The sequence below is a fragment of the Haliotis rubra genome, unplaced genomic scaffold (genome assembly GCF_003918875.1).
Source record: "Haliotis rubra isolate DU_JTF1 unplaced genomic scaffold, ASM391887v1 Scf198, whole genome shotgun sequence".
NCBI classification, from domain to species: domain Eukaryota; kingdom Metazoa; phylum Mollusca; class Gastropoda; order Lepetellida; family Haliotidae; genus Haliotis; species Haliotis rubra.
This window is the reverse complement of record NW_025765980.1, coordinates 320,908-347,000: the sequence shown is the minus strand read 5'-3', so window position 1 is coordinate 347,000 and position 26,093 is coordinate 320,908. Positions and strand designations below refer to the sequence as shown.

General features: G+C 40.2%; 1 protein-coding gene across 1 annotated transcript in view; it reads left to right on the top strand.

Moving 5' to 3' along the window:
• The window catches only part of LOC124275068 (myocardin-related transcription factor A-like), a 62,970-nt gene extending 37,913 nt beyond the window's left edge, over positions 1–25,057 (top strand). Inside the window, 7 exon segments of the mRNA XM_046710541.1 lie at positions 3,715–3,790; positions 6,892–7,053; positions 10,604–11,520; positions 11,522–12,669; positions 14,081–14,228; positions 14,601–14,721; positions 15,559–25,057. Of these exon segments, the coding sequence (XP_046566497.1) occupies positions 3,715–3,790; positions 6,892–7,053; positions 10,604–11,520; positions 11,522–12,669; positions 14,081–14,228; positions 14,601–14,721; positions 15,559–16,352 (3,366 nt within the window). The 3' untranslated portion in view covers positions 16,353–25,057.
• The last annotated feature ends 1,036 nt before the right edge of the window (positions 25,058–26,093 follow it).

Sequence of the window (26,093 nt, the reverse complement as noted above, 5' to 3'; positions counted from 1 at the left end):
TCAGACCAGTGCCCTACTATACATGTGAATCAGACCAATGCACTAGGACATGGGAATCAGACCAATACCCTACTACATGTGATTCAGACCAGTGCCCTACTACATGTTAATCAGATGAAAGCCCAAGGACATGTGAAACGGATGAAAGCCCAAGGACATGTGAATCAGAGCTGTTGTACATCTATATCTATGCAGTGATCCAGTACCCTTGAATGTGCTCTTCAGACAAAATGGAAATCTTTCTGTGCAATATAAATATTTACATTTGTTAATGCATCATTCTTTTCTTTTTTCCTTGTTATTTTTTTACATAGGTTGAAAAACACCATTACATATTTTTGATGCAATGTAAATATACATGTAGTAAACCTAATACCTGATAGAAGTAAGCTTGGTATGATACCATCACAGTAGTAGGCTCATGTTCCGCAGCATTACACATATGCTGGAAACATGGACCCAAGGGCTCTCTGATGCCAAGATATGCTTTAACCCTCCCGATTTGTTTAGAAATTAGGTGCATGTTTATCCAAGAATAATTTTGAACGATCTGTATTTGTGTAGGCAGATGTTTTGCATTGCAAGAGCATGTGGTCATGAGTCGAACACTTAGATGACTTGACCTACCTCTTGAAGGAACTAAAGCAGTTCTTATGGAAGCACTTCTACGCTTGATTATCTAGACATAAACTGTCATATGAAGAGTCCAAATGAGATTGTGTGGAAGCGAAGAAGAATATCACTGCCATCTTGTAATGTTTCAGGATGGAACATTGTACACGTTGCTACCACTTGCATTTCAAATGTTTTTTTCAAGTGTCGGTTTCAAGTTTTTGATATTTATCTCTTGAATAGGGCTACACACCTGAAGAAGATTTTAAAATGCTTAATGTTGATGCCATGTGAGTTTGAAGTGTGTCTATGCTTGACATGGCTAACATGGTTTTGTGAAGCAGGCATGATCAATCCCATTGGAGTCCAGTGAGTAGTATCTCATCTGGAATGAGTGTTGTGGTACTTGTGAGATTGGATGGGACTTGCCCCGAGGGATGTCTCCCCCTCCCCTTGCCCTACAGCGGTGTATGTGTCTATGAAGTTACATCACGCCTAAAGCTGAAGCAGCTGATGCCATGTTGCTGTCAGGGTTAATTTTTCATACCGGCTAAATGTTCTGTGACTGACAGAAGTTGAATACAGATACTGATGTAATGGAGAATGTGAGGGCCAACTGTTGGAGCTCCCTGAGGCCAAGCTAACAGGCAGTCATGGTCTACCAGTGTTGCAGAGAGGGGCTGGTATCTCTGCCCCCCAGGTGTAACAACTATGCATCTCTGGTGGTTGCAGCAGTGGGTAGGGTGGATGTACTGTCAGAGGCGAGCTTGTATCACTGTCCCCAACTGTGCATCTCTGCTGGTTGCGGCAGTGGGTAGGGTGGATGTACTATCAGAGGCGAGCTTGTATCGCTGTCCCTAGGTGTAACAACTGTGCATCTCTGCTGGTTGCAGCAGTGGGTACCGGTAGTATTGATGTGCTATCGGAGCATAGCCTGTATCACTGTCCCCAGGTGTAGATCACTACTGGTTGCAGTAGAGGGTGAAGGTGATGTAGCTATGCTGCAGCATTGGAGAGGAGAGGAATCTTTGTCCTGGGTTTCAACAGTGCATCTTGTATATGCCTCTTGGCGCATTTCACTGTTTGTGTCACATTGATGCACACTCTCCTACCCAGAGTTCCACGCGGCAAGCCAGCATAGTACCTCTGCCACAGGCCAGAAAAATGTGACGATTCGTCACATCTTGCAATGTCCATTCAATATAATGAACAGATTTCTTTTACTCTTTTATTTTTGACGAGTCTACACATCTAACTAAACATCTTTAAAAGAATGGTTTAGTTTCACTGAGAAAATATCCAAAAACATGTAACACTATTTCGATTTGCATAGCGATCCTTTGTTTACATAGGTTGTATGGCTCCACGTGCTCATCGATGCCGACGGAGAGCAAACGATGCAGCCAGTTTGATATCTAAATATGTACTGTCATAGACCTAACTGTCGCAGTTAGAATATATATGTAACAATGTAAAACATTATGAAGAGAGCGCTGAAAAGCTTTCCTGAGTCCAGTCTCTTCTTATTATGAATATGCGCGTTTGATTACAAACAAGAGAAAAGTCCGGTCACGTGATATGCAAATTAGCCTGTGGCAGTGATGTTATGTTAAGTCATCGCTGTGCCGGAGTGTGATTGATGCAGAGGGTGCCTTGCTACCCATCGATGGTCTTATATCACTACCTGGGTGCCAACTGGGTAGACTGTCTCACTCCTCCTGACACCTACTAACACAGGCTTACAGTTACTGGTTTACTAGTCACAAGTTTTCAGCTGTGTCGGATTAATCTCTATGTTAAACCAATCAGGTTGTCTGTAACACAAGTAAACATGGCATACTAAATATGTCAACAGGTTTTTACAGAAATAAACTTGTAAAAAAGGTTTGTTGTAGCGGTCTTTTAAAAATCTTTCCCTTTCTGGAGAGTTGGGTAGTATTAGATATGGGTGGTTTTGTTTGTAGGGGTAGAGGTTATGTTAATGGGTAGGGATAGTGTGATAATAGGTAGAGGATTTGTGGTATTCGTGGGTCTGTGGTGTTGGGGCGGTGGGGTAGCCTAGTGGTAAAGGCTTTCGCTCGTCATGCCGAAGACCCGGGTTTAGTTCTCCACATGGGCACAATGTGTGAAGCCCATTTCTGGTGTACCCTGCTGTGATATTGCTGGAATATTGCTAAAAGCGGCTAAAAAATAAGCTCACTTACTCACTTACTGATTTGGTGTTAAGGTGGGATATGTGGTAGTGGTGGTATAGTATAGGGCGTGATGTGGCTCTGGATTGAGAATGATGTGTGAAGTGGGTAGGGAGGTGGATGGGGTGGTAGTTGGTGTTGGGTTCATTGAAATTGGTAAAGTGATTGGTACAAGGCCAAGCTTTTAAAACACTACTAAAATGCAAAGAGAATATGTGGGGTTACCATACAACACAAAAATAACACAACAGTGTCTGGTGAATTCCATCAAAGATGTGGAGAAAAACAGACAGGGACAAGTATAGAATCTATAATGATTGAATGTAAACAACATCAAACCAGTTATCACTAATTAAGTGTCAGCTTTATCTGAGTAATTAGTTCCAGGTTGTTGGCACACATACTATCTCCCCATGTCCCAGTGGGTGGCAGAACACTGCATGTGTAACACTTGTCCCTCCAGCGTGTATAGACTCAAGCTTACTCTCTCTTGTGATAGAAACAAGCAATTCCTTTTAAATTGAATAGGAGCCCCAGTGAGATGGGTGATTCCTGAGGAAATCTAGACTTGCTTCATTTAGGGCTTCAGCGTTGCAGAGAGGGCTTGGCAGAGGGGGAAATTATGTGGTTCAGGGACTGTGAGACAGACTACAGCGTATACAGCGTCTGCTCAGATTTTTCTTTAGTTGTACTCATGCATCTTTCTTAAAATATTTACGTCGTCATATGAGCGAAATATTCTCTAGCACGATGTTAAACCAAATTTCACATCACATCTTAAAATATTTAATTTAAATGAATTTAAACCCAAGAGTTATGAAACTCATTCTCAGTTGTTTTCAACATTGTTGTTTTAAGCTGATATATTTTGAACTCTGTGAACTAATGTTTTTGCAATTGTTATTTTCAGACTGGAGACCTATTAAAACACAAAATCCAGTCTCGCCCTGACCGACAGTTGCTTGTTCAACAACACATTCTAGAAGGTGGGTTCAGTCTTTCTCATATGTATATTATATCCTTGTTTTCACCTTTATCTCATATTTATTCAATTATTTGAAGACAATTTTGAGCTTTTCCAGAAGAAAATACTGGAAGAAATGTTACATGTTGTGTGTATTTCAAGTCAAAGAGTAAATGCAATGCCTCATGGACCAGATATAATTTAAAAGATTTTGTCATAGACCTCACTTAACAAAAGCAATCTTACGAATAAAACTTTTCTCATGATACACATTGACTTCTGATTGTCCCAGCGCTGAAGCTGTTGGTATTCTCATGCTTTGAGATACGTTCTAGATACAGTTTGTGTTATGGTGATAGCTGCAATGTTAGAATACTGCTGTGATTATGCTTAAACTTTAACAAATACTTACAGTAGTTAATTCTAAAACCGTGATCATGTTCGTGTATTTATATATACTTAGTATGGTGAAGATATGCCCATAATTTTATATGCTAAGCCAGTGACTTTTCTCACATTTTGGAATATGCTTTCAATATTCAGAATGTTAAAACTGTGATTGAAATTTTATCCATACATATACTGACTGTAGTTGGAATGTTAAGATTGATTATAGCCATACATTAACATACTTACGATAGCTGTAGTGTTAAGACTGATTAAAGGCACACATTAACATGTACTTACGATAGTCAGTAAGTTGAGATTGATTACAGCCATACATTAACATACTTACAATAGCTAGATGTTAAGACTGATTAAAGGCATACATTAACATACTTACGATTGTCAGTAAGTTGAGATTGATTATAGCCATACATTAACATACTTACGATAGCTGGAGTGTTAAGACTGATTGAAGGCATACATTAGCATGTACTTACGATAGTCAGAATGTTATGCCTGATTATGGTCTTATCATAAGATGGACTTGGTATAGTCATATTGTTAAAGTTATAGCCATACATTAACATATACTTACGTTAGTTGGAATGTTAGTTCTGATTGTAGCCCTACGATAGCGTATGTTTAGGATAGTCATAATGTTTATTAGATAGATAGATTAATAAGGTGGGTGGTATAATGGGTTTTTACATGGTCTTCAAGATTCTATCACTTACATATGACTTGCATGCATGTGTAGCTGCTTATGCTAGTTCAGACAAAGATCTTTTAATGCTAGCTCATTGAGACGCCATTCCAGCAGTCTGAAGTACATAACTCGTTGATACACAATATACAGATTCTGAACATCGACCAGTCAACGTTTAGTCCCCATAATGCTAAATGTCAGGTAGAGTCACAGCAAGTGCACTTTTTTGACGTGACCTTGAACCACTGACCCTTCTCTCTATGGGCAGACAACTCTACCCACCACAGAGTCAATTCTGTGATGATGGTTGTACTTGAATGCATGCTTATCATAAGAGACTGCCTTGTTAGGGCAGTGGTGGTCTGGTTCTGAGAGAATCAAACACATCAGTCACAGACTGTAGCTTCATCATTGTGGATAGATGAAGAATTTGGCTGGAACATCTAGAGGTATAACAATGTTGTAGGGCTTCCATCTTGGTGCACTGTAGTCAGTACTATTATCATACAACTATAAACTTGAATTGGATAAATGTGCACATGTCGTAACTTGAAAGATTTGGTGGGACAGCCTAGTGGTAAACCTGTTCGCTTGCCATGCTGAAAGTGCAGGTTTGCCTACATTGTTTCCAATGTGAGAGGCACATGTCATGCTTCCCCTGCAGCAACTGTCAGAGTAATATTGCTTGTTACTTGCTAGAGATGGCTTAAAACCAAACTCATTCTTTCTAATTCTGCATGATCATGCATGTGATGTGAATGGTACAGATTCACATTTATGCTTATAAGGACAGGGGATTAGTTTTACTAATTGTGTCGATAAACATTCCAAAAATTGTTGCAGTTAAATACGTAATTAATAGCCTATATGCTGTCTTCTATTGCATATATGCTTATTTGGATCATCTATTTTTGTGCAAGAAATTGTTAATTTTGGAAAAAATAAAAACATCTCAAAACTCAAAACACATGTTGACATGAAAGTATATGTCTTTAAGTATCTGTTTTTGCCTCTTGTATCCTTGGCGTATTGACCAAGAAAACACCAAAAACAAGAAATGTATACATGATGTCTTGAGATAAACATGTTGTTTCCAAAGCTGTACATTAACTCTATGTTTTTATTGCACGATATTGCTTGTTGTGTGGAATGACAGTTTGAAATTGACTTGCTGTTTAATGAAGCCCTTATTATTGCTTGTCATGAAGATGTAATCTCTTTATGAAATTCTAATGTCTTGTCATTTCACTTCTTGGAGATGATACTGTTTACTTCAAATTGTAATGACCTCTGATATTTTTAATGAACAGCTTTAGTCCACATTTTTCAAAGCAATCTTAGTGTTACAATTGTCATGAGTACGTTTGGTGTTCGAGAATCCTAGTGGTTAAAGCGTTAGCTCGTCATGCCGAGGCCCGGGTTCGATTCCCCACATGGGTACAATGTGTGAAGCCCATTATGTCCCCTGCATTGATATTGCTGGGATATTGCCAAAAGCGGCGTAAAACCATACTCACTCATCTTAACGTTCAGATTACTTTGTGGATGTAAGTAACCTATCTCATGATCAACTTAGCAAGTTACGATTGTCCTAGCACTAAGATTGCTGAGTGGAACATTGTCCTGGGCAGTATATGAATTATCTCAAATATAAAGCATGGCTAAAATGAATACGAAAAATATTTTCTTTAACAAAGAAAATTATTCATGAGTGCTCTGTTTGCATGTATTTTCATATTAACCATTCAACTCTAGTGAAAACCAAATAGTAAGCTCTGCTGTCAGTATTAGCTGGCATTCATTAACACATTTTGAGACAAAACAATTTCTAACAGCTTGTCTAAAAATTAAAACAAATATTTGCAAATTTTTTTGCACTCTCTAACTTATATTAATCAATAACTATTAACTATGTGAGAAATGCATTATTTTCTATTTTTCAAATTCCGTTTGAAAAATGAAATTTGAATGTTTTCTCCAATTTGGTTTTCATGTGTGGTATTTTACTAACTGGATTCCTTATTTTCCAGACACTAAAATTGACCCATCGTTGCATGAGAGACAGAGATTGCTTAAAAAAGCTCGTCTGACTGATGGCCTCAACACCAAACTTGCCAATCGACCAGGGCCATTGGAACTGGTAGAAGGGAACATATTGAAAACAAGCGAAGAGCTTGTGGAAGCCATTAAAGGTACCACAATCTAGGCTCCAAGCTTGCATAACATATAGCACATGTTTCTGACAAATACCACATACGTGGTTATGCTATTGAACGTGACGGAAACCTTCCCGAAATAATTCTTTTATGTTTACTCATCTTGATAGCTGATTTCATGGTCAGTTTTCAAAAATTTGGCTTTGTGATTCTGTTGAGAAAAAAGTTGTCTTGAGTAAGTGTTAGCCCAGGTGGAAAGGTTTACATTACATTTTGAGACAGTGCACGGACTTGCAGTCACAAATAAGGAAAGTGGTGGTGTGCATTTTGGTGTTCATTTGTTGGCTTGCTTTGCTCATTACATTGGTGGGTGTGAGTACTATACAGGGCCCCGTTTCACAAAGCTGTAGTAGTGATACGACTGTAGTAAGTCTATGTTACAGTATAGGAGGTACAACAATCGTATACCTACAATAGCTTTGTCAAACTGGGCCCTGAATCTCAGGGTTCTGATTGGACGCTGCCTATGATTATTTAGTTTCATTCTTCAACCAGTGAAACTGTAGTTTAAGCATCTTAACAGAACACGGTTGTTGATGGTTTTCCTGAAGATTAAGTGGAAGATGCCATTAGGTTAAATGTTATACAATTTGATCAGTTCTATACATTCTGTTGTCATGAATTGTTATTTATTTGTCTTGTGCGTGACCTTCGAATGTAGAAGTACGATATTGCAGCGCTTCACCACCAGGACATAAATATTCCTATTTTTGCAGATGTTTTCGCAATTTTTTATCAGCATTAGATTTGTTTTGTAACCCCTTCAGCGAATGTCTACAATTTCCAGATTCTGACACAAACTATAGGAAGCGGTAACATTTACCTATAATGTGATGCTGACATTTCCACTTTATAAAGTGCAAAAGAACACAACAAGAATAGCAGGTGCCATTAAAAAACAACAATAGGCAACCAGATCCAGTTTATGTGAGTTCTAGTTAAAGGATTATTTATTCAAGCACAGATAAGTAGCTTTATCAGACTGGATGGGCTCATCCATGTTGAGGGTCACACAGGCCATTTGGGAACAAGGAAAATACGAGATCGTATCCCACAGGTGCTATGGAGGATAATTGTTCAGTAGACACCTAATGGTGGATAACGATGTTGTGGCTTTGCCCAACTGGGCAAATGTTTCTGCACTTGGTTGGAATGGGGATGTGTAATTCTGTGTGTTACTGGAGTCAGTATCTTCATCTCCAACTGTTTCTATCCCCGGGTTCCGTACTTCTTACGTGTTTGTTGGTGATGACTCATGTGGTAAATCAGGGGATAATAATGAACACACACACTTGTCATACCTCTGAGATATAGGCTGTTTATTTGTGTAATTATACATCAAATGATGTGTATAATGGTTTGATGCAAAAAGGAATTCAGTTTATTTTGAACAAAACGTATCAGCCCAAAGAAAAATGTGTTTGTAAATGGTTCAGAGCTGTGATGATACTGTTGAAAGCAGTGTTAGAAAATAGCATGTTATCAAAACAGAGAGAAGTTTTATCATGGTATGTATGTTGGGTTGTGTGTGTTGGTGCATGAAGGTGACTGATGTGCTTGCTGTGGGCTGTAGACATATCAATAAGAAGGGAATCGGGACATGCCAGGGGGGATGAAGGCAACACATGGCAGGGTAGGCAACCTGGAGCTCAGGGGAGGTACTGTATGAAACATGGCAGGATAGGGAACTTTAGACATGTCAGAAGGGCTGAAGGCAACATGGCAGGATAGGGAACTTTAGACATGTCAGAAGGGCTGAAGGCAACATGGCAGGATAGGGAACTTTAGACATGTCAGAAGGGCTGAAGGCAACACAAGGCAGGATTGGGGGACAAAGACATTAGTTGATTTACTGTAGGCAACCTGGGCATGTCAAAAGGGTTGAAGACAACACTTGGCTGGGTAGGGAGCTTGGACCTTGGGGGAGCTACTGTATGCAACATGGCAGGGTAGGCAACCTGGTCATGTCAGAAGGGTTGAAGACAACACTTGGCAGGATTGGGGGACTTGGACCTTGGGGGAGCTACTGTATGCAACATGGCAGGGTAGGCAACCTGGTCATGTCAGAAGGGTTGAAGACAACACTTGGCAGGATTGGGGGACTTGGACCTTTGGGGAGCTACTGTATGCAACATGGCAGGGTAGGCAACCTGGTCATGTCAGAAGGGTTGAAGACAACACTTGGCAGGATTGGGGGACTTGGACCTTTGGGGAGTTACTGTATGCAACATGGCAGGGTAGGCAACCTGGTCATGTCAGAAGGGTTGAAGTCAACACTTGGCAGGATTGGGGAACATTAGTTTTGAGGTACCGTAGGGTAGGAAACATGGACATGTTTGCAAGAAGGGCTGAAGACAACACATTCCAGATAAGGAACCTGTCGGCTGTAGATAGTTGAAATTGTCAGGCATGTTTTCAAGTCAGATACAGTGAATTCCAGGCTGTTTATTTTGTTGTAATCTGTGATCAGCATCTCGTTGTCATGAGGCTTCCATTTATCCATGTCATGTATTGAGACCCCCATTAATTCCAGCCAAGGATACTCACCACCACTTACCATCACTCTCGTAGTTGTGACTGTTGAAGTGCCATCCCATGTGATGAAAAACAAGGAACTGATAGGGAGAGGCATTTCCAGATAAGATGGATTTTGTTACCAATTGTCGTTGGATTTTGTTTAGAGTCAACTTAAGGAGTTTATTCGGCTTCTGCATAAGAACACATCTGTGCACTCAACTTGTTGCTGTACATACCAAAGCCTGTGGTAGGGTTATCAGCAGGTTTCTGATATAATGGCTAGACTTACTGCAGAGGTTGTTAATGAGTAGATCATCTTTTCAATTTTGGAAGAGATAGGCTTGATGTTTATGTACTGCTAGCTATGGCAGGGAAAAACTGCTAACTATCTTTGAATTCTGCTGGAGCCTGTTATCAGAGTTGTAAAGATAATCTTATCTTTCCTGCCACACCAGTTTAATGTTTTGTCAGAATAAACCAGGTAACTGCATTCTTACAGGCCGACACAAGGCTAGATATTTCTTCTTTCAACACTCCAGAAATAGTTACGTTTTATGTAGAGTAATTCAATTTTCTTCAACTTTAGTATAATTTCAAAAGGCAATGATCATGAGAGAACATACAATTTTGATGTAGTTGAAATAGCCATTGGCTGCATGCCAAATTCCTGGCAGCCACTTGTCTTATCATGGCTGCATAATTGAAATACCTGTTTGTATTTATTAGATTGCAATTTTAGCTCATTATGTGGAGTTTATTATCTTACCATGCCAGCTTTATGAGTAACATCAGGTGTTCTACTTGTATTTTGACAGGTTTAGTAAGTCACACCCTCTTGATCAACCTAAGTTGAAAATTTGTTTTTTTTCTGTCTGTGATTTTAAAGAAAACAGTAATACTGTCCATATTCATCGTATACTATTGTATATTTCATCATAACCACTTGCATACATTGTATAGGTGTACATGTGATAAACATTTTAAACTCACGCTTGTCATCATGTTACAGATGGATCAATTGCCTTCAATAAGACACGGGAGAATGAGGATATCCTCATGCAGCCCCAGCACTTCTTGTTTGACGAAGAGAGCATCAGTGATGGAGCGCCATCGCCCCCTCAGGATGACTCCAGCTTCTCGGACATCAGCAGCCCCAATTCCATGCCCCCTCCCCCTCCTGAACTCCCGGTCTCCATGCAGAAGAGTCCGCCACCACCTCCTATCATCACCAAGGTTTCATCAAGTGTGTTGAGCAGCCACCCAGTTACATCACCCAAAAATGGGAATTCCAGCAGCAATGGCAACAATAAATCAAGACCAAAGAAATCCAAGCCAAAGACTGCACCTAAAGCTAAAGTTATCAAATTCCATGAGTACAAGGGTCCACCAAACGTTGTTAAGAACCAACAGAGTTCCCAACAGAACAACAACAATGAAACTCCTTACCATGTCATGCTGCAGCAGCAGCAGCTGTTCCTTCAATGGCAGCTTGAGTTCCAGCAGAAGAACCTGCCATTCCTCCTGCCATCACAGAAGCTGGGTGAAGGGCAGCTCCCTCCTGCCTCTGTTGGACTCCAGCCTCAAGGCAATCCCCCGAACAGCATGGTAGTCACAGCACCGATGGTGTCCACAGTTCCCAAGACTGAGACGACACAGGCTGTCATCCATGCTCCCACTGTCCTCCAAACACAGCAGCCACAACAGCCGCAGATTAAACAAGAAATTATTCAACAGCAAGCCTCCCCACAACCACCATCACCAGTTGTGCAATCCCATCCTCCTCCAAGTAGACATTCAAGCAGTAAATCAGCTGCCATCAATGCTGTGGCTGCCTCCCATCCAAAACTGACTGGAAACCTAGAGGAGTTAAAGGTTGCTGACCTAAAAGCAGAGCTGAAGAAGAGGAACTTGCCTGTGTCTGGTTCTCAAACCACAGCTCATTGAGAGGTTAAAACCATACACAGAAGTAGCCCCAGTGGCCGTCTCTCCTGCTCCAGTTGCAGTGAGCCCGGCCAATTCACCAAAACCAACTGTGACAATATCTCTACAGAGTCCAACTCCTCAGGACACAAATGTGGTTTCACCGCCACCCATACAGACTGTGAATGCCATTCTAAGTGTACAGTCAGTAACATCCAATGATGAAGCTAGTATTAACAACTCTCCACCGACCTCACCATCAATGATGGAAAGTGTCCTAACTCCACTGTCTCCTGATTCAATGGAAGTGTCCACTGCTGGTGTGACATTAAGCCAGTTAAAAAATCATAATTCGGTACCTATGTCCGTGGACCACCAGTCACGACCACCATCAGTGGTGTCAGCAATGTCCACTGAGGTGGCAATGGATGTGGACCAGGTACCAGGTGAATCTGGTCAGAGTATTAACACTATTACCACTCTCAGTCCTGCAGTTCAAATGCAGATCCAACAGGCACAGCTTCAGCAGCTGCAGAAAACCCAAGTACAGCTTCAGCAACTGCAGCAGCTTCAACAGCTGCAGCAGATACAGCAGGCTCAGTGCCCGGCTCAGGCTCAGCAGCAGGTGACCCAAGAGGACATCCTGAGACAGCAGCAGAAGCATATAGAGGAACTGCAGAGGCAGCTCCAGGAGTCACAGATCCGACTCCAGCTGCAACAGCTGCAACAGGCCCATCTCCAACATCAGAATCAGCAGCTGCTGCAACAGTCCGTGGTACAGTCTACTGCTGCTTCACCAATGATGAACACCATTCAGATCAGCATAGCTGGCAACAACAAGCCTCCTCAGCTGCAGACCACTGCAGCCAAACCCATTCATATTCCAGCTCAACTGCTGCAGAATGCACAGACCATCCAGACTACCAGCAATCAGGCTGTTCCTGCTGTCATTGTTACCAATAGTGCTGAGAAGAAGCATGTTATACCGGACTTTCTTAAGACTTCTTTAAATGAAAGTCTGAACATGGGTACGAATAAGCCCAAAGCGTCTGTTGCTACTGCACCTGCCTGTGTTCAGCAACCCTTTATCTTCACTGCTTCTCCAGTTAAATCATCTAGTGCTGCTGTGCCTCCTAACGGGGTAACTCACACAAGGTGAGTGGGTCATCTCGGACAGGAATTGTGTACTGACCAGGGTGTGGTTTTTGTAATTTAATGCTGTGCTTCAGATATATACTACTCACACTTTGCTAAGGATCACAAGAATTTGCAACTTTACTTAAACATACATTTATAATTTGAAATTGTATCCATTTAAAACTGGATAAATATTGATCTTTAAGAAAACAGTCACTTTAAGCTAACCTTATGCACTTGATACATGTGTAACCATAAAAATGGTTTTCATGGCAACCCATTTTGCAAATCATGGCACAGGTCATCGACAAGTACACAACACCTGTCAATAGCAGGTATGGGATCCACAAGATGCAGTGACATACTGAAAACTTGGATCCATGTTTACAATAGGCTTAGATATATAAACCAAATTTGACCCCACATCATAGTTTTCTGCTGAATCAATGATTTGATCCTTAGCAAAGTGTGAATAGTATAGATGATTCTGGATCAGACTCCAGTGATTGATGTTAGGATAACGATTTAGTCTGTGCAAAAAGCTTTTGAGACTACTAGTCAGATATACTTCTATGAACTCTTATAACTGAGCTTATTTGACCACTTAGATTATAACTAGTCTCTTGCCACAGACTAGTGATGATCTACATTGTCAGGGAATGATTGTCAACCAACCATCAACCTTGCCTGATTACCTGACCCATTAAGCCATCTCTTGTAAGCAGCATGGGTTTCTGGGAACTTAATCTACTGTGTACCAGGGGTGTAATCGTATAGAGCAGTCATGTTGTAATATGACAATTCGTGCAGATTAAACATTTGGTCTTTACAGTATCTAATCCCAATGGGTATTCTTTGGCAAAAGAGTTCCTTTGCAAGCCATGTGTGTTTTATGAGATGAGTAAGGAGGATCTGATGGTTACAATGTGTGATCTGACTGATTGTGTGTCATTCCCTGAACGCATAGAAGGCATGTTTGCCAGGTCAAAACTTACAGGTCACTGTGATATAACCTGGAATATTGCCCATCGTGTTATAAAATAACGGTCAATTGCTCTATGCTGGAATACAAGGTCTGAAGGAAATGATTGCCCCATTTTGGTGCTCGTTCTGGATGTTTATTCATTAAAACAATTGGTATTTTGTTCAAATCTGGAATTTCTTATTTTCTTAAATTCAGGGATGTTTAAAATATTGTATTAAGTGCAATAGTATCCATCTAGGCAATAAAACCTCTTCCTTTTGGTCCTCTTTTGAGTGAAATACCGGTTAATTCTTCAAAGCCATGAAGTTACTTGTTATACATGAGTTGGATATTTAAAATTTTAATTGAGTTTTTGGTGCAGACTTTGGGACAAAAATCGGGTTCTTTACAGTTCTAGGTCCTGTTTAGGCCAGGTTGTTTTATCTTTGTGTGTTGATTCCTCAGCATTGCTGGTCGCAACTCCCTGCCCAGCTCTCCACTGGATGGCCAGAAGGTGATCACTAGGAGTGCTTCCAACCCGTTCTTCTCTCTCCCCATGAAGGAGCCTCCCAAGTACGATGATGCCATCAAACAAATGCATAATCAACCACAGGTATGTACAGTCATTATGATTGGACCAGTTGGAGTTTCTGGATTCGTTTATGTTGATAACATTTAGCTGCCTCCTGGTTTTCTACATATGCTGAACAAAAATGTTAGGGGATACATCAGTATTTGGGGGGATGTTTTGTGCTCAAGTCTTCCCTACAAAATAAGACCCCTTACATTATTCTTGGTTTCTTACAGTTTTGTTTAAGTATAACAAATTCTTGTTTCAACCATTTTGAGATTATCAAAATATAAAGTAGGTAATAATATACCGACGCCAAGGTTATATTATTTGCCTTGTATGAATGTATAAATGGGAGATTCTTTTGTGTGGTAAGATCAAATCTTAACAAGCTGTCAATCTGCCTTTTTGTAGTCTAATGCTGCGATATCCCATTCTGACCGTGGATCATCTCCGAACCCACCTGACCCAACAACAGTGTCACACAAGAGTCCTATGATGGACGATGTTCTAGAGATTCTTATAAGGCATGGAGGTAGGTCAATGCAGCTGTGTTCTCAAGAAGTTACTTTTGGGTTTTGCTGATAGCAGACTTTTACAGGATGCAGAAATGTCCCTCCAGTACATGGAATAGATATCGAAAAGCTCCAGTACATGGAATAGATATCAAAAAGATATAAAAGGTATATTGTGTCCTGACATCTTAAAGTTCTCAGGACGGTGGGGTAGCCTAATGGTTAAAGTGTTCACTTGGCCCGCTGAAGATGAGGGTTCGATACCCCACATGGGATACCGCCTCTGTGGTGTTGTGGTTAGAGTGTCCGCCCGGAGAGCGGAAGGTTGAGGGTTCGATCCCCGACCGCGTCATACCTAAAGACGTAAAAATATGGTACTTGTTGGTCCCTGACTGGCGCTCGGCATTAATGGGTAAAACAAGGACTGGTCAGCTCGGAGTCAGTATAATGTGTCTGAGTTGGGTATTCATGCTTAACTGCTGCATGGTATCTCAGTGAGCTAGTACTATAAAACCAGTTTAAGTCTGGGCTAGTACAAGCAGCCGCACATACACACGCATGCACGTCGTCATATGATCGAAATATTCTTAAGTACGATGTTGAACCCCATTTTACCTCACCTCACCAACATGGGAACAATGTGTGAAGCCCATTTCTGGTTTCAACCACCATGATATTGCTGGAATATTGCAGAAAGCGACGTAAAACCAAACTCACTCACACAAAGTTCACTACACTACAATATGTATTTTGTTGTGAAGAACACTTGAAATTAGGAATTGGGATCTCATTCAATCACATTACGAATGTTGTTGAGTTTCTAATTATTTGTACCGTTATTGTCGCGATTGTTCCAGATCTGCCTCCAAGTGCAGCTACAGAACCCCTGTCAACACCGAAGACCACGGAGGCCATGACACTGCCCAGTGTAACATCATCTCCCTCTACGTCTCTCCCAGTCAACTCAGCACAGAGCTCCGGTGGGTTGATGTTCTCTAAAGGAGACGCCATCATGTCAAACACTGCCACAAGCACTGTGACTGTCAACTCCTTGGGGTCTGCCTATGATGCGCCGATTTGCGTGATAAGGAACATTAAGAAAGAAGCACCTGATTTTGTTACTCCGGTTGTTGTGACTTCCCCTCTGCCCCCCTGCCCAGCAGACACTAACACAGAACTGCTTGATCTCACAGAAATGTTGTCTGCTGGCGAATTAGGGGGAATGGATTGGACAAGTGACCATAATTTCTCTGGTCTGGATTTGACAGACCCAACACCGGTCTCTCTGGACACCAGGTTGACCAATAGTGACGCCGGTCTCCTCAGTGTGCCTACTAGTTGTGCTCAAAAAACAGGCAGCACTCACGGATCTGAGCCCGACTTGGCGTCTCTGGGACTGAATGACAATGATGGTAACAGCAACATGCAGATAGACGTTTCAGATTGGCTGGATGTTATTGTCCCGAGCACTGGGCTGACTCCGCTCAGCACCAATGCCCCAGTATCATTCTCATCCGACCCTATCCTAACTCCCAAGACACAACAAGAAGTGTTAGACCTGTTTAACTTTGACGAAGCAGACTTCAGCACTCCTACAGATTCTCACTGTGGTTTGAACTGGGAGAAACTGGCAGAACCAAGCTCAAGTTAGTGGTCATATGTGCTGCTGCTGCTGCTGTTGATGTGAACGCTGATGCCAGCCCGAGGGCTGCTGTGACCAGATAATGCCGATGACTTCTATTGGACCAAGTGCCTCCTCAGCACGTAGGTGGACTGCCCGACTGACAAGCTAGAGCCAGTACACCTCAAGTGTAGGATGCGTCTAGATCTAGACTGCCCAGTGACTAGGAACTGCCAAAAGATGATGTTTGTGATATCGGCTCTCACTGTGTGTTGTAGGGCTGCTACAGCTGATAGTCTTCACACTCTTGTACCACATGTATTACAAATCTACTTCCTAACAGGTTTTGTATATGCCTCTTATGGTTGCCTATGGTTTACTAAAACACAGTGTGTCCCTTATGTACTTCTGACTTTGTGGCAGTTTGGTTCACTGTTTATTGGGTCCATCAAAACGGAATGTTGTTATTTTTTCGTATTTTGCATATATCTGTGCTGTAGACACGTTCGTTCATCGTGAGCAGTGGTTGTCACGGAAATTGTGTCGTACTCGTCATTCAGTCAGTCATCTGCCTCTGTAACTAAGCATTCCATTCGTACGTCACTCTCCCTCTGTGTCAACTGACATGCACAAAGTAGAAGTGAGGGCTGGACAATGTCACTGTCATCAACCTTGAGGGGACCATGTAGGAAGAATCACACTAAGCTTTATCACACAGACAGGAGGGCCTTGATATGGCAGCAACACTGGTTCAGATTTCATTAAGAGTTGGTCTGCCATCACCTCATTTAAAGCATTATGCAAAACCAATAATGGTGAAGGAGAATTTGAAGCACATACTTCTCATAGCTTCTTTTTTCTTATATCATGTACATCTCATTGAGTCCAAGACTCCAAGCATTTCTGTCTGTGGTTTTGATACCCATCACAGTTTATAGCAATAGTACTACCTGTTTGGTGTAAGTCAATTGATCATTTCCATAAAAGCCATTTCGTCACAGCATTAATTCGTTCCAAGATGCTGGTTTGTAGATAAATCCAGATTATGTTCATGTTGTCAGATATCCCACCATACTTATCAAATTAAATTATAAAGTTAGAACTCTTATGAAATATTTGACAATAATTTTAGCATAGTAAATCTACAAGATTCTAAGTGAAGACTTGTCATATGATGAATATAGTCACATTGCTCCTTCCCTCTTCCCCCATACATTCCTCAAATGGACTCTTCTACCACTGTTAGGCAGATGCCTTTAAGGGGAGTTAGGGGTGTTACCAGTACACTATATCCATCATCGGTGCAATTCTAACATTCCCCAACCAGTATTGTCACCAGCTGCAACATCTTCTACTTTGTGCATCATCCATCATAGCATCCATTGTCACGAAAGTGGTAGAATCTACACTACTGTACCAGTTCGTCATGCATGTCATCTTCACAATGCCTTGTAAGCTCTACGTCACGTCAGATCACCCATTCACAACTCACTGGAATCTTAATATGTTCGTGACCAGTCAGTGCTCAAAACTATCAATTCCATATAAATTAACTTTTTCTGGTCTTATTTTCTTTATCAGTATTTTTCCACCTTTATGGCTTTGGCCTAAAAATGTAATACTGGTACTAATATAGAGATTGTATACTATATTCAGTCATATCAGTCAATGATCAATATATGTGGCATAACATCAGACTATGAATAATGACCTGAGATAAACTATGATATATAAAGTCTGAACTTCAGAAATTATTGTGATTATGATCTTTTCAGAAAGTCGAGTTATTTCGTGAATTTTTATATTTCATCTTTTGGGAGAAAGAAAATATATTGTGAGGATAAATGTTACTTTTGGGTTTGACTGTCACAGATCATTCGTCTTATTCCCTGTTGCTGTGATAAACAGATGTGTGGTTGTTACTGTCCTCCAGCCTCTACTATGTAGTACTGGCTAGTGATGTTATGCCATGTAAGACCTTGTTGTCTAGGTAGTATACTACTCAAAACAAGTTAAAGAAACCGTACATCAAGAAAAATATCATACCATGTCTGTATTTATCCTCCATTGCTGTGACCAAGGTGCTACAGACAGCTCAATGGTATGGTCACTTTGATGTGTAAAGCTATATAATGCTCGTCCCTGTTGCTGTTGCAGCGGTATATCTGTTTAATTATACTATACCGTATGTAGAGCAGATTGAAAGGCTGTCATAAGGACCGTTTGTTCTAATTTCGAAATAATTTTCGTCACAAACCACAGAAAAGTCTGGTTATGATATAAGCCATAGTGTAGTCACTAGAGAAATAACATGGGTGAAGTATTGTAAGCTCAGGGGTTATTGGCTACTGTTTACAAACATTGTTTCAGAACAGTCCATGTACTCTCCTTTTCTAGAACATGAGATTAATGCAGATTTTGACCATAGTTATATGCAATGGTTACGGGATATTGTATCACACACCACTTGTGAGTGTTCTTTAACTTGTGTTGAGTAGTATACAATGATATTGTCCTACATCTGTTACTATGTGTAGCAGGTTAAGACTGTGTAATACATGATCATACAGTGTAATACATGATCATACAATGTAATACATGATCACACAATGTAATACATGATCATACAGTGTACTACAGGTTACTAGTGCTCAGAAGGCTCAGTACGTATATGGACATTGTTGTAGTGTATCAGTGTATATGAACTGTACTGACGCCACCTGCTGACATCAGTCGGACCTTCATGTGTTCTGGTGTTACTATGGTAACTAGGGTATGTTCAGTGATCAGACATGGCCGGAGTGCTACCTTTGTGTCGGTGTTTCTCCTTCATTGGTTACAATGACTACCTATCATGGACCCCCTTGCCATTCATACTGGCATCTTGTGCACATCTGTGACTGTGAACACTTTGTGTCAATGTACGGTGAAAACTCTGGAGCTGATGCCATTCAAACAGGAACAAAGTTGATGTTGGCTGATGTAGAAGTACCTACACTAGATATATTCTGTCAATCAGAAAGCCAACCTGTTTAAGTGAGTGCTAGTAAATTGGTGCATGTTATTGAATTCATGGGAAATTCAGACCATCTCACCCATCACCTTGACCTTGAAGGTCACAAGGGAGATAACTCAAGACTGGAGGTATACAAGCACCATTGTGAAATAGTTCTGTGATATAAGCTTTTGGTGAACAGTTGTTACGTAACGCAATGGGTTCGTAAGGTAACAGTGAACGATCTGTTGTGTAGCAGTCACTAGTTATTGTCTGAGGTGCCTCCAGAAGACTTTGAGAAGCCCCAGTGAAAACCAGCAACTGTAGAGATACGCCCGGCGGGACAAGTCCGGGAGAAACATGTCCTGATGTGATTCAGTATGCAGAAGTCCTCTCTCATTTAGCTGTATGTGTCAAATGAGTTGATTTTGTATGGTGTATTTTTTCATTGTAATTATTTATTGTGATTGATGAGTATATTCGGTTGTATAAACCTTTATTAATTGATAACTTTTGCATGACTTCTTGAGCGAGATATGTCTGTACATTATGTGTGTGGTTTGAGCTGAGTTTGGTTGTACCCATGACATACTAAAACCTTCATTATTCTCTGGTCTGTCATCCTTCATTCAACATTGTTGTCTGTCTGTAGTAGTTCTGTCTAGTATAGTCTTAGTTGCTGAAAGCCGTCCACTACGTCACTGATGAGACAGACATCGACCAAACGTTTCTTAAACATTATCGTTAGCTCACTTCACAAAGTGCATTGTCATTACTTGTGATAAAGTCAGCCATCGAAAAGCGTGTACATTTGTACCTTGCTGTTGCTGAACTTTCAGTCTAAGGGACCGTTCATTATTTATGGCAAGGGGAGTAGATGATGATTTTGTGGAGAAGCATGTACAATGTGAATGAACCCCCCTAAGATTTATGTATAAAGTAAGTGACACCAACTCCCCACCCCCAAACCCCACCCCATTGTCATGTACAAAATCAATATATCACCCCGCCAACCCCCTTTCCCATAATACTAAGCATATTTTTTCAACATTCATATGTATAAAATTGCTGAACCTAACCACCCCAGTATATGTGTACAAAATTGATGCCCTTACGCCCTTAGAATCATCATCACCCCCTAGCCATAAATTATGAACGGTCCCTAATCCAGTCATACCTGTGATCTGCAAGATCGACCTTTTGACATTAAACATCATACAGTGATCTGCAAGACCACTGACCTCTTGGCGTCATATCAGTCATACCCTTGACCCAGCTTGATCGTCAAATTGAGTGGGTCAGTAGCATAATGTTAGGCCTGGCTTGCAAGTCTTTCATTGTTACGGGAAAGTTTCCCACGCAGAAATCTACTTAAATAATGTGTCCTTGAATATTGTTCAGGTAGCAGTTCCACACAGCATTCACTCTCATTACCACAGAGGTTATCTACAAGAATAACTGGTATTTGTTAGTTCTATTGGACATGATTGATTGTATTTCGCTTGCATTCTACTCTTACAAGATACTTTCCTGTGTGACTGCATCCTTGATTATCCAGTATTATGTCTCCCTAATATAAGTATGAATACCGTGGACCATGATGCTACAAATTGATGTCCAAATCGCTTGCAAAATGTTGGGGTGATGGTGAAAGTATTGAAAGTGTTCACTCGTCACACCCAAGACCCGGGTTCGATTCCTCACATGGGTACAATGTGTGAAGCCCATTTCCGGTGTACCTTACCATGTTATTGCTGGAATATTGCTAAAATGGCGTAAAACCCAACTCACTCCAAAACGTTCTTAGGTTATAAATGAGTCCAAGGTATTTATTACAATAGAATGGAGATATACTATCCTGGATAACACGGGTGTGACAGTCAAGCCTTCATTTCCTCATGATCACCCAACTTCCATTTTAGAGATTATGTTAACTCTACATACAGTCAAACATGGTTATGTCAAAGTTGAAGGGATATTTGTGAATATTTTGTCTTATGCCACGTTTGACACGATCAGTGAAGAAGGAATATGCAGGAATGAAGCTTGTATTTTTATGGTTTATATAGTTTGACACATCAAAGTTTGGCACAATGATGTTTGACTGTATGTATGTAATTCCTTGTTCATACTGATAATGTGATTTTCAGTGTTTCATCCTCACTTGCAAACCATTGCTGTGTTCAGCTAGAATCTCATATCCTCCATTCTGTCTACCTCTTTAAACTGTCTCCTTCGACACCAACTCACAGTTCTGCTTACCAGTTCAACCATTGGTTTATTTTGGAACTGATTAAAATAGGATACATCTTTCCACTTTTGCAACTATCTGTTATAGCTGAAGGTCAGTTAATATTGGTAAATTTATAATTGAATATTTGAAACAGTCTTTTCTGTGAAGGAGCATTAAAGTCATTCTCTGTTCATTTACATCGCGTTGTTCAAGATGGTTGATCAAGATGTCCCTATGCCTGACTCAGTCATTACTCTGTGTGCAGACTGTTATCACACTCTTACTTATGTGATACAGATATAACCACATGGACGTATTCCATCTGATGTCACCTGACAGCAGTGACACACAGCTTGCCAGTCCTTCTTGAAGGTAGAACACTTCACAAACACAGATTCAATCCAGGTCACCATTATACGAATTGGTCTTAGCGCTAAGGTGATCGACTGTCCTAGCGCTAGCCTAGCTAAGGTTGTTTTGCACAGTGGCACCAGCACCAGTATGATATACAGTGTAAACCATTACTCATTCCATCAAGGTGAGGTGACCTTGATCCCCTTCCTGACCTTCTTGTAGCGCCCTCTAGGTTTATGTTGTTTTACATTCCACAAAACATCGTCAAATATGGAATATTTTCCTAAGTTATCAATATTCTCACCCAAGAATAACCCTACAGAATCAATTAATATATAAACATTGTAGTGTGTATTAGAAGTTATAAACATCTGTATAATTCTGACATTATTTATCAATGGTTCTTATGTCCTTCATGCTGTTTCCCTTTGCTCTCACAGCACTGTATGTATAGATATATGTATGACAACATGGACACAACAAGGAGTTGCTCCAGTGTCCTAGGGTTTCACATTGTAATGGAAGACGTACATGATCTAGCATGGCTGTATCACAAAACATTAGGAGACTAACTGTGCGAGTCTGTGTTCTATCAGTCATAGCACTAGGATTGCATTGTGAATGTGGTGGATGAATAGTCCACTGGTTGAAGCATTCAATCAGCACGTCGAAGACACAGGTTTGATTCATCACATGGGCACAATGTTTGAAGCCCATTTCTCGTCCCCCACTTTGATATTGCTAAACGTGGTGTAGAACCTTACCCACTCACTCATTGTGAAATGGATATGAGGTGTGAAAACAATGCAGTTCTAGTGCTGTGATTCGTGAACACTGAAGCACCGTGTTTTCTTTGAATGTTCGGACAAGACTTTGCAAGCCAATTTGCATGAAATTTAAAATTCAGTTTTCATTTTGTCTGCAGGGCATTTTGGTGTTTGCTGTTGAGGAGTATTTTGTTTTAGATATTTAGAGCAAGCACATACTAGTACGTGTTATCAAAAATGTTTGAAATTTCAACATTGGAGTATCTCTGACCAGTTGTCAAGTCTTTGTTTATCTGTCAGTGTTAGTGCTATTTATCCTGCATGACGTAGACAGTGCTTTTGTTGATATGTGGTTGTGTGTTGACATCTGTCAGTACCTTGCGCTCACAGTTGGACTCCATACAATCAAAACTCTCTTTATGATATGGTGCTATTATCCAACCTTCTCTTGTAGCTGTGGTCATGTGTTTCATTGGATCAAAGTAAGCTTATTTCACTGTACAGTACTGCATCATAATGTCACATTGTGATCATTCAGTAATGCAACATTGCATCACGCTGTGATGATACAGCTTTTAGCTTATACCAGTGAATATGTGATAATACAAGACTAGCCTTATATGCACTATATACAGAATAATCCAAACGTGATGAAATAATGGTAACATTTCCCTCATAATCAAACAAGTATTTTCTCTCAATGGGAAGACTTAGATAATTCTGATTAGAGAAAATAATTATTGGTGTTGTGGATGAGTTAAATTAAGTGGGGTGATCATGTCGATTTGTGCATTGAAAGCCCCCGGTTGGTTGAATGTGGCTGCCTGATATTCCTCCCTGTTCATATGGCTCAGGTCTACAACACCAGTATTATTAACCCTACATTTTGTAGACTAGTTAGGTTAGGGTTAACCAAGGCTGTAGTGCTGCACTCTGTTGTCACTTGTTATATGACTTGCACATTATATATGCAGCCTCTTCCAGTCTCGCCTTTCCTATGCCAACACGCCATTGTTGAATTTTAAAGTTTGGTTTTTCGATACTGACTTGTTATTGTATCTAGGATGATAAAAATATTTTGTGAACAAAATTAGATATTTTTGATTGTTGAAAATGAGTGTTTTAGTGATGCACCTTCTTTGCAATTTGGCCAATTTTGTATCACCAAAGTATGTTGGGTCTCGTTTGTGACACTGTTTCTAGATGAGATGTTGAGATCGTTCTAATGTCAAGTGTGTTATTTCAATCAAGTCCATACCCAGTCAGTCTGTTTGAAGGCCTGTCAGCTTTTGTCATCTGCTATTTAGACTTTCGAAGATGCCAGGTAAACTCTTGTATTTCATTTTATGGTTGCCCAACACAAAATATTGCTGTGATATGACAGGATAACTGTTTAAAGTGGCATTAAAAATATTCTTTCAAAACAAAATAGTTTTCATACAGTAACAAATGTGCTTAGAATTATTTTGGAGCATGAACATGAACAAGAAAATTGTAAAATTTGTATTTTCAGAATCGGCATCAGTTATTTCCTTCTCAATGAAAACTGTTGAGATCTAGAATTGTTTTTTACTTAATTTTTTTTTTTACTTTTACGTATACAAAATTTAAGATCTTGACTCAAAAGAATGAGTCTTGAGTCTGGCCTGATCCTTTGAATTTTAAGGTAGACTAAATGTTTAATTTAGCCAATAGTCCTTGATATATAACTGAATGACATTTTTAGATTAGTTGTTAGATTTTTAGGTGCTAGTTGAGAAGTTGAGTGGAACAAAAAATGTTTTACAATATTTGACTACATGTGTAACTCTCCATAATTAGTGATATTAGACTGGAAACAAAATAGGGCAATTTTCTGTTGCAATGACTGGAACAGCATCCATTTCATAGATTAAACGTGTAGTAATTCATAACATAAGTTTCTTTCAAATACTGCAGTATGTTCACAGAACTACTAGACATTCACCATTGTGTTTCATGAACAACCACTAAATAGTTCACAAATGTGTTGTCATTGGACATTTAACATAAGATCAACCTAATTCGTTATCATAATTCATTCATTATCACCTCATACAAAAACTAAGATTCTTAAATCTATTTTGTGTATTTTGATACTGTTAAGCCCTTGGGATTAGTATTAGCTATTTGAAGAGCACCTGTAGCTGCTGTGTACTGCTGTTCATCACCACACTGGCTGTGTCTGTCTGTCTGCCTGTCTGTCTGTCTGCAGTTGTCATCTTCATGAGACTGGGCGACAGCCAGCACATGCCTTTCCTCAGACTGTTTGTGTGACTTGTACATATGTTAACAGTGCAGTTGGCTTTGTATATGCATCCAGATGTGAACACTATCTAGACCTTATGAAATAAATGCTTGGTATGAAGTACTGGAGTTGTGTTGGATATGTTGTTTCTGGTTTAGGAATTGTGCTGTACATTCAGCTGCATCGTGGACAGGGAGTGTTTATTGCAGGTCACAAGGTTTTCATCACATACACAAGGCGGTGTCTTGACCATAACAAGGGTTACTGGATCTGTATATCATGGCTTGGCCATCGGATGGTGTCTTGACCATTAAGGCTACTGGACCTTCACATTGTGGCTTGACCATCAGATGGTGTCTTGACCATTAAGGCTACTGGACCTTCACATTGTGGCTTGACCATCAGATGGTGTCTTGACCATTAAGGCAACTGGACCTTCATATCATGGCTTGGCCATCAGATGGTGTCTTGACCATTAAGGCTACTGGACCTTCACATTGTGGCTTGACCATCAGATGGTGTCTTGATTATAAAGGCTACTGGACCTTCACATTGTGGCTTGACCATCAGATGGTGTCTTGACAATTACGAGGGTTACTGGGTGTTTATATCATGGCTTGGCCATCAGATGGTGTCTTGACCATAAGGGCTAATAGACCTTCACATTATGGCTTGACCATCAGATGGTGTCTTGACAATAACACGGGTTACTCGACTTTCACATTGCAGAGATGCCAACCCATACTATCGTATTCATTACGAAAAAACAACACAAACTACTCGACTACTACGATAACAGTAAAAATATACAAATTTTATAAAAACACATTAAATTTCGACCACATATTCAGTATCAAGTTATATGTAGATACTGACTACTGATTTAGGTGCATACAGTGTTAATTACAAGAATACCTAATATTTCTTTATTAAATATGAAAATTCTTTTGAAAAGTTAATACTAATTTTGGTCCAAAATATACTAATTATTGCATCAGTTTTTGGCCAAACTACTAACTGGGCTAAATTAGGGTTGGCATCTCTGACATTGTGGCTTGGCCATCAGATGGTGTCTTGACTATTAAGGCTACTTGACCTTCACATTGTGGCTTGACCATCAGATGGTATCTTGACTATTAAGGCTACTGGACCTTCA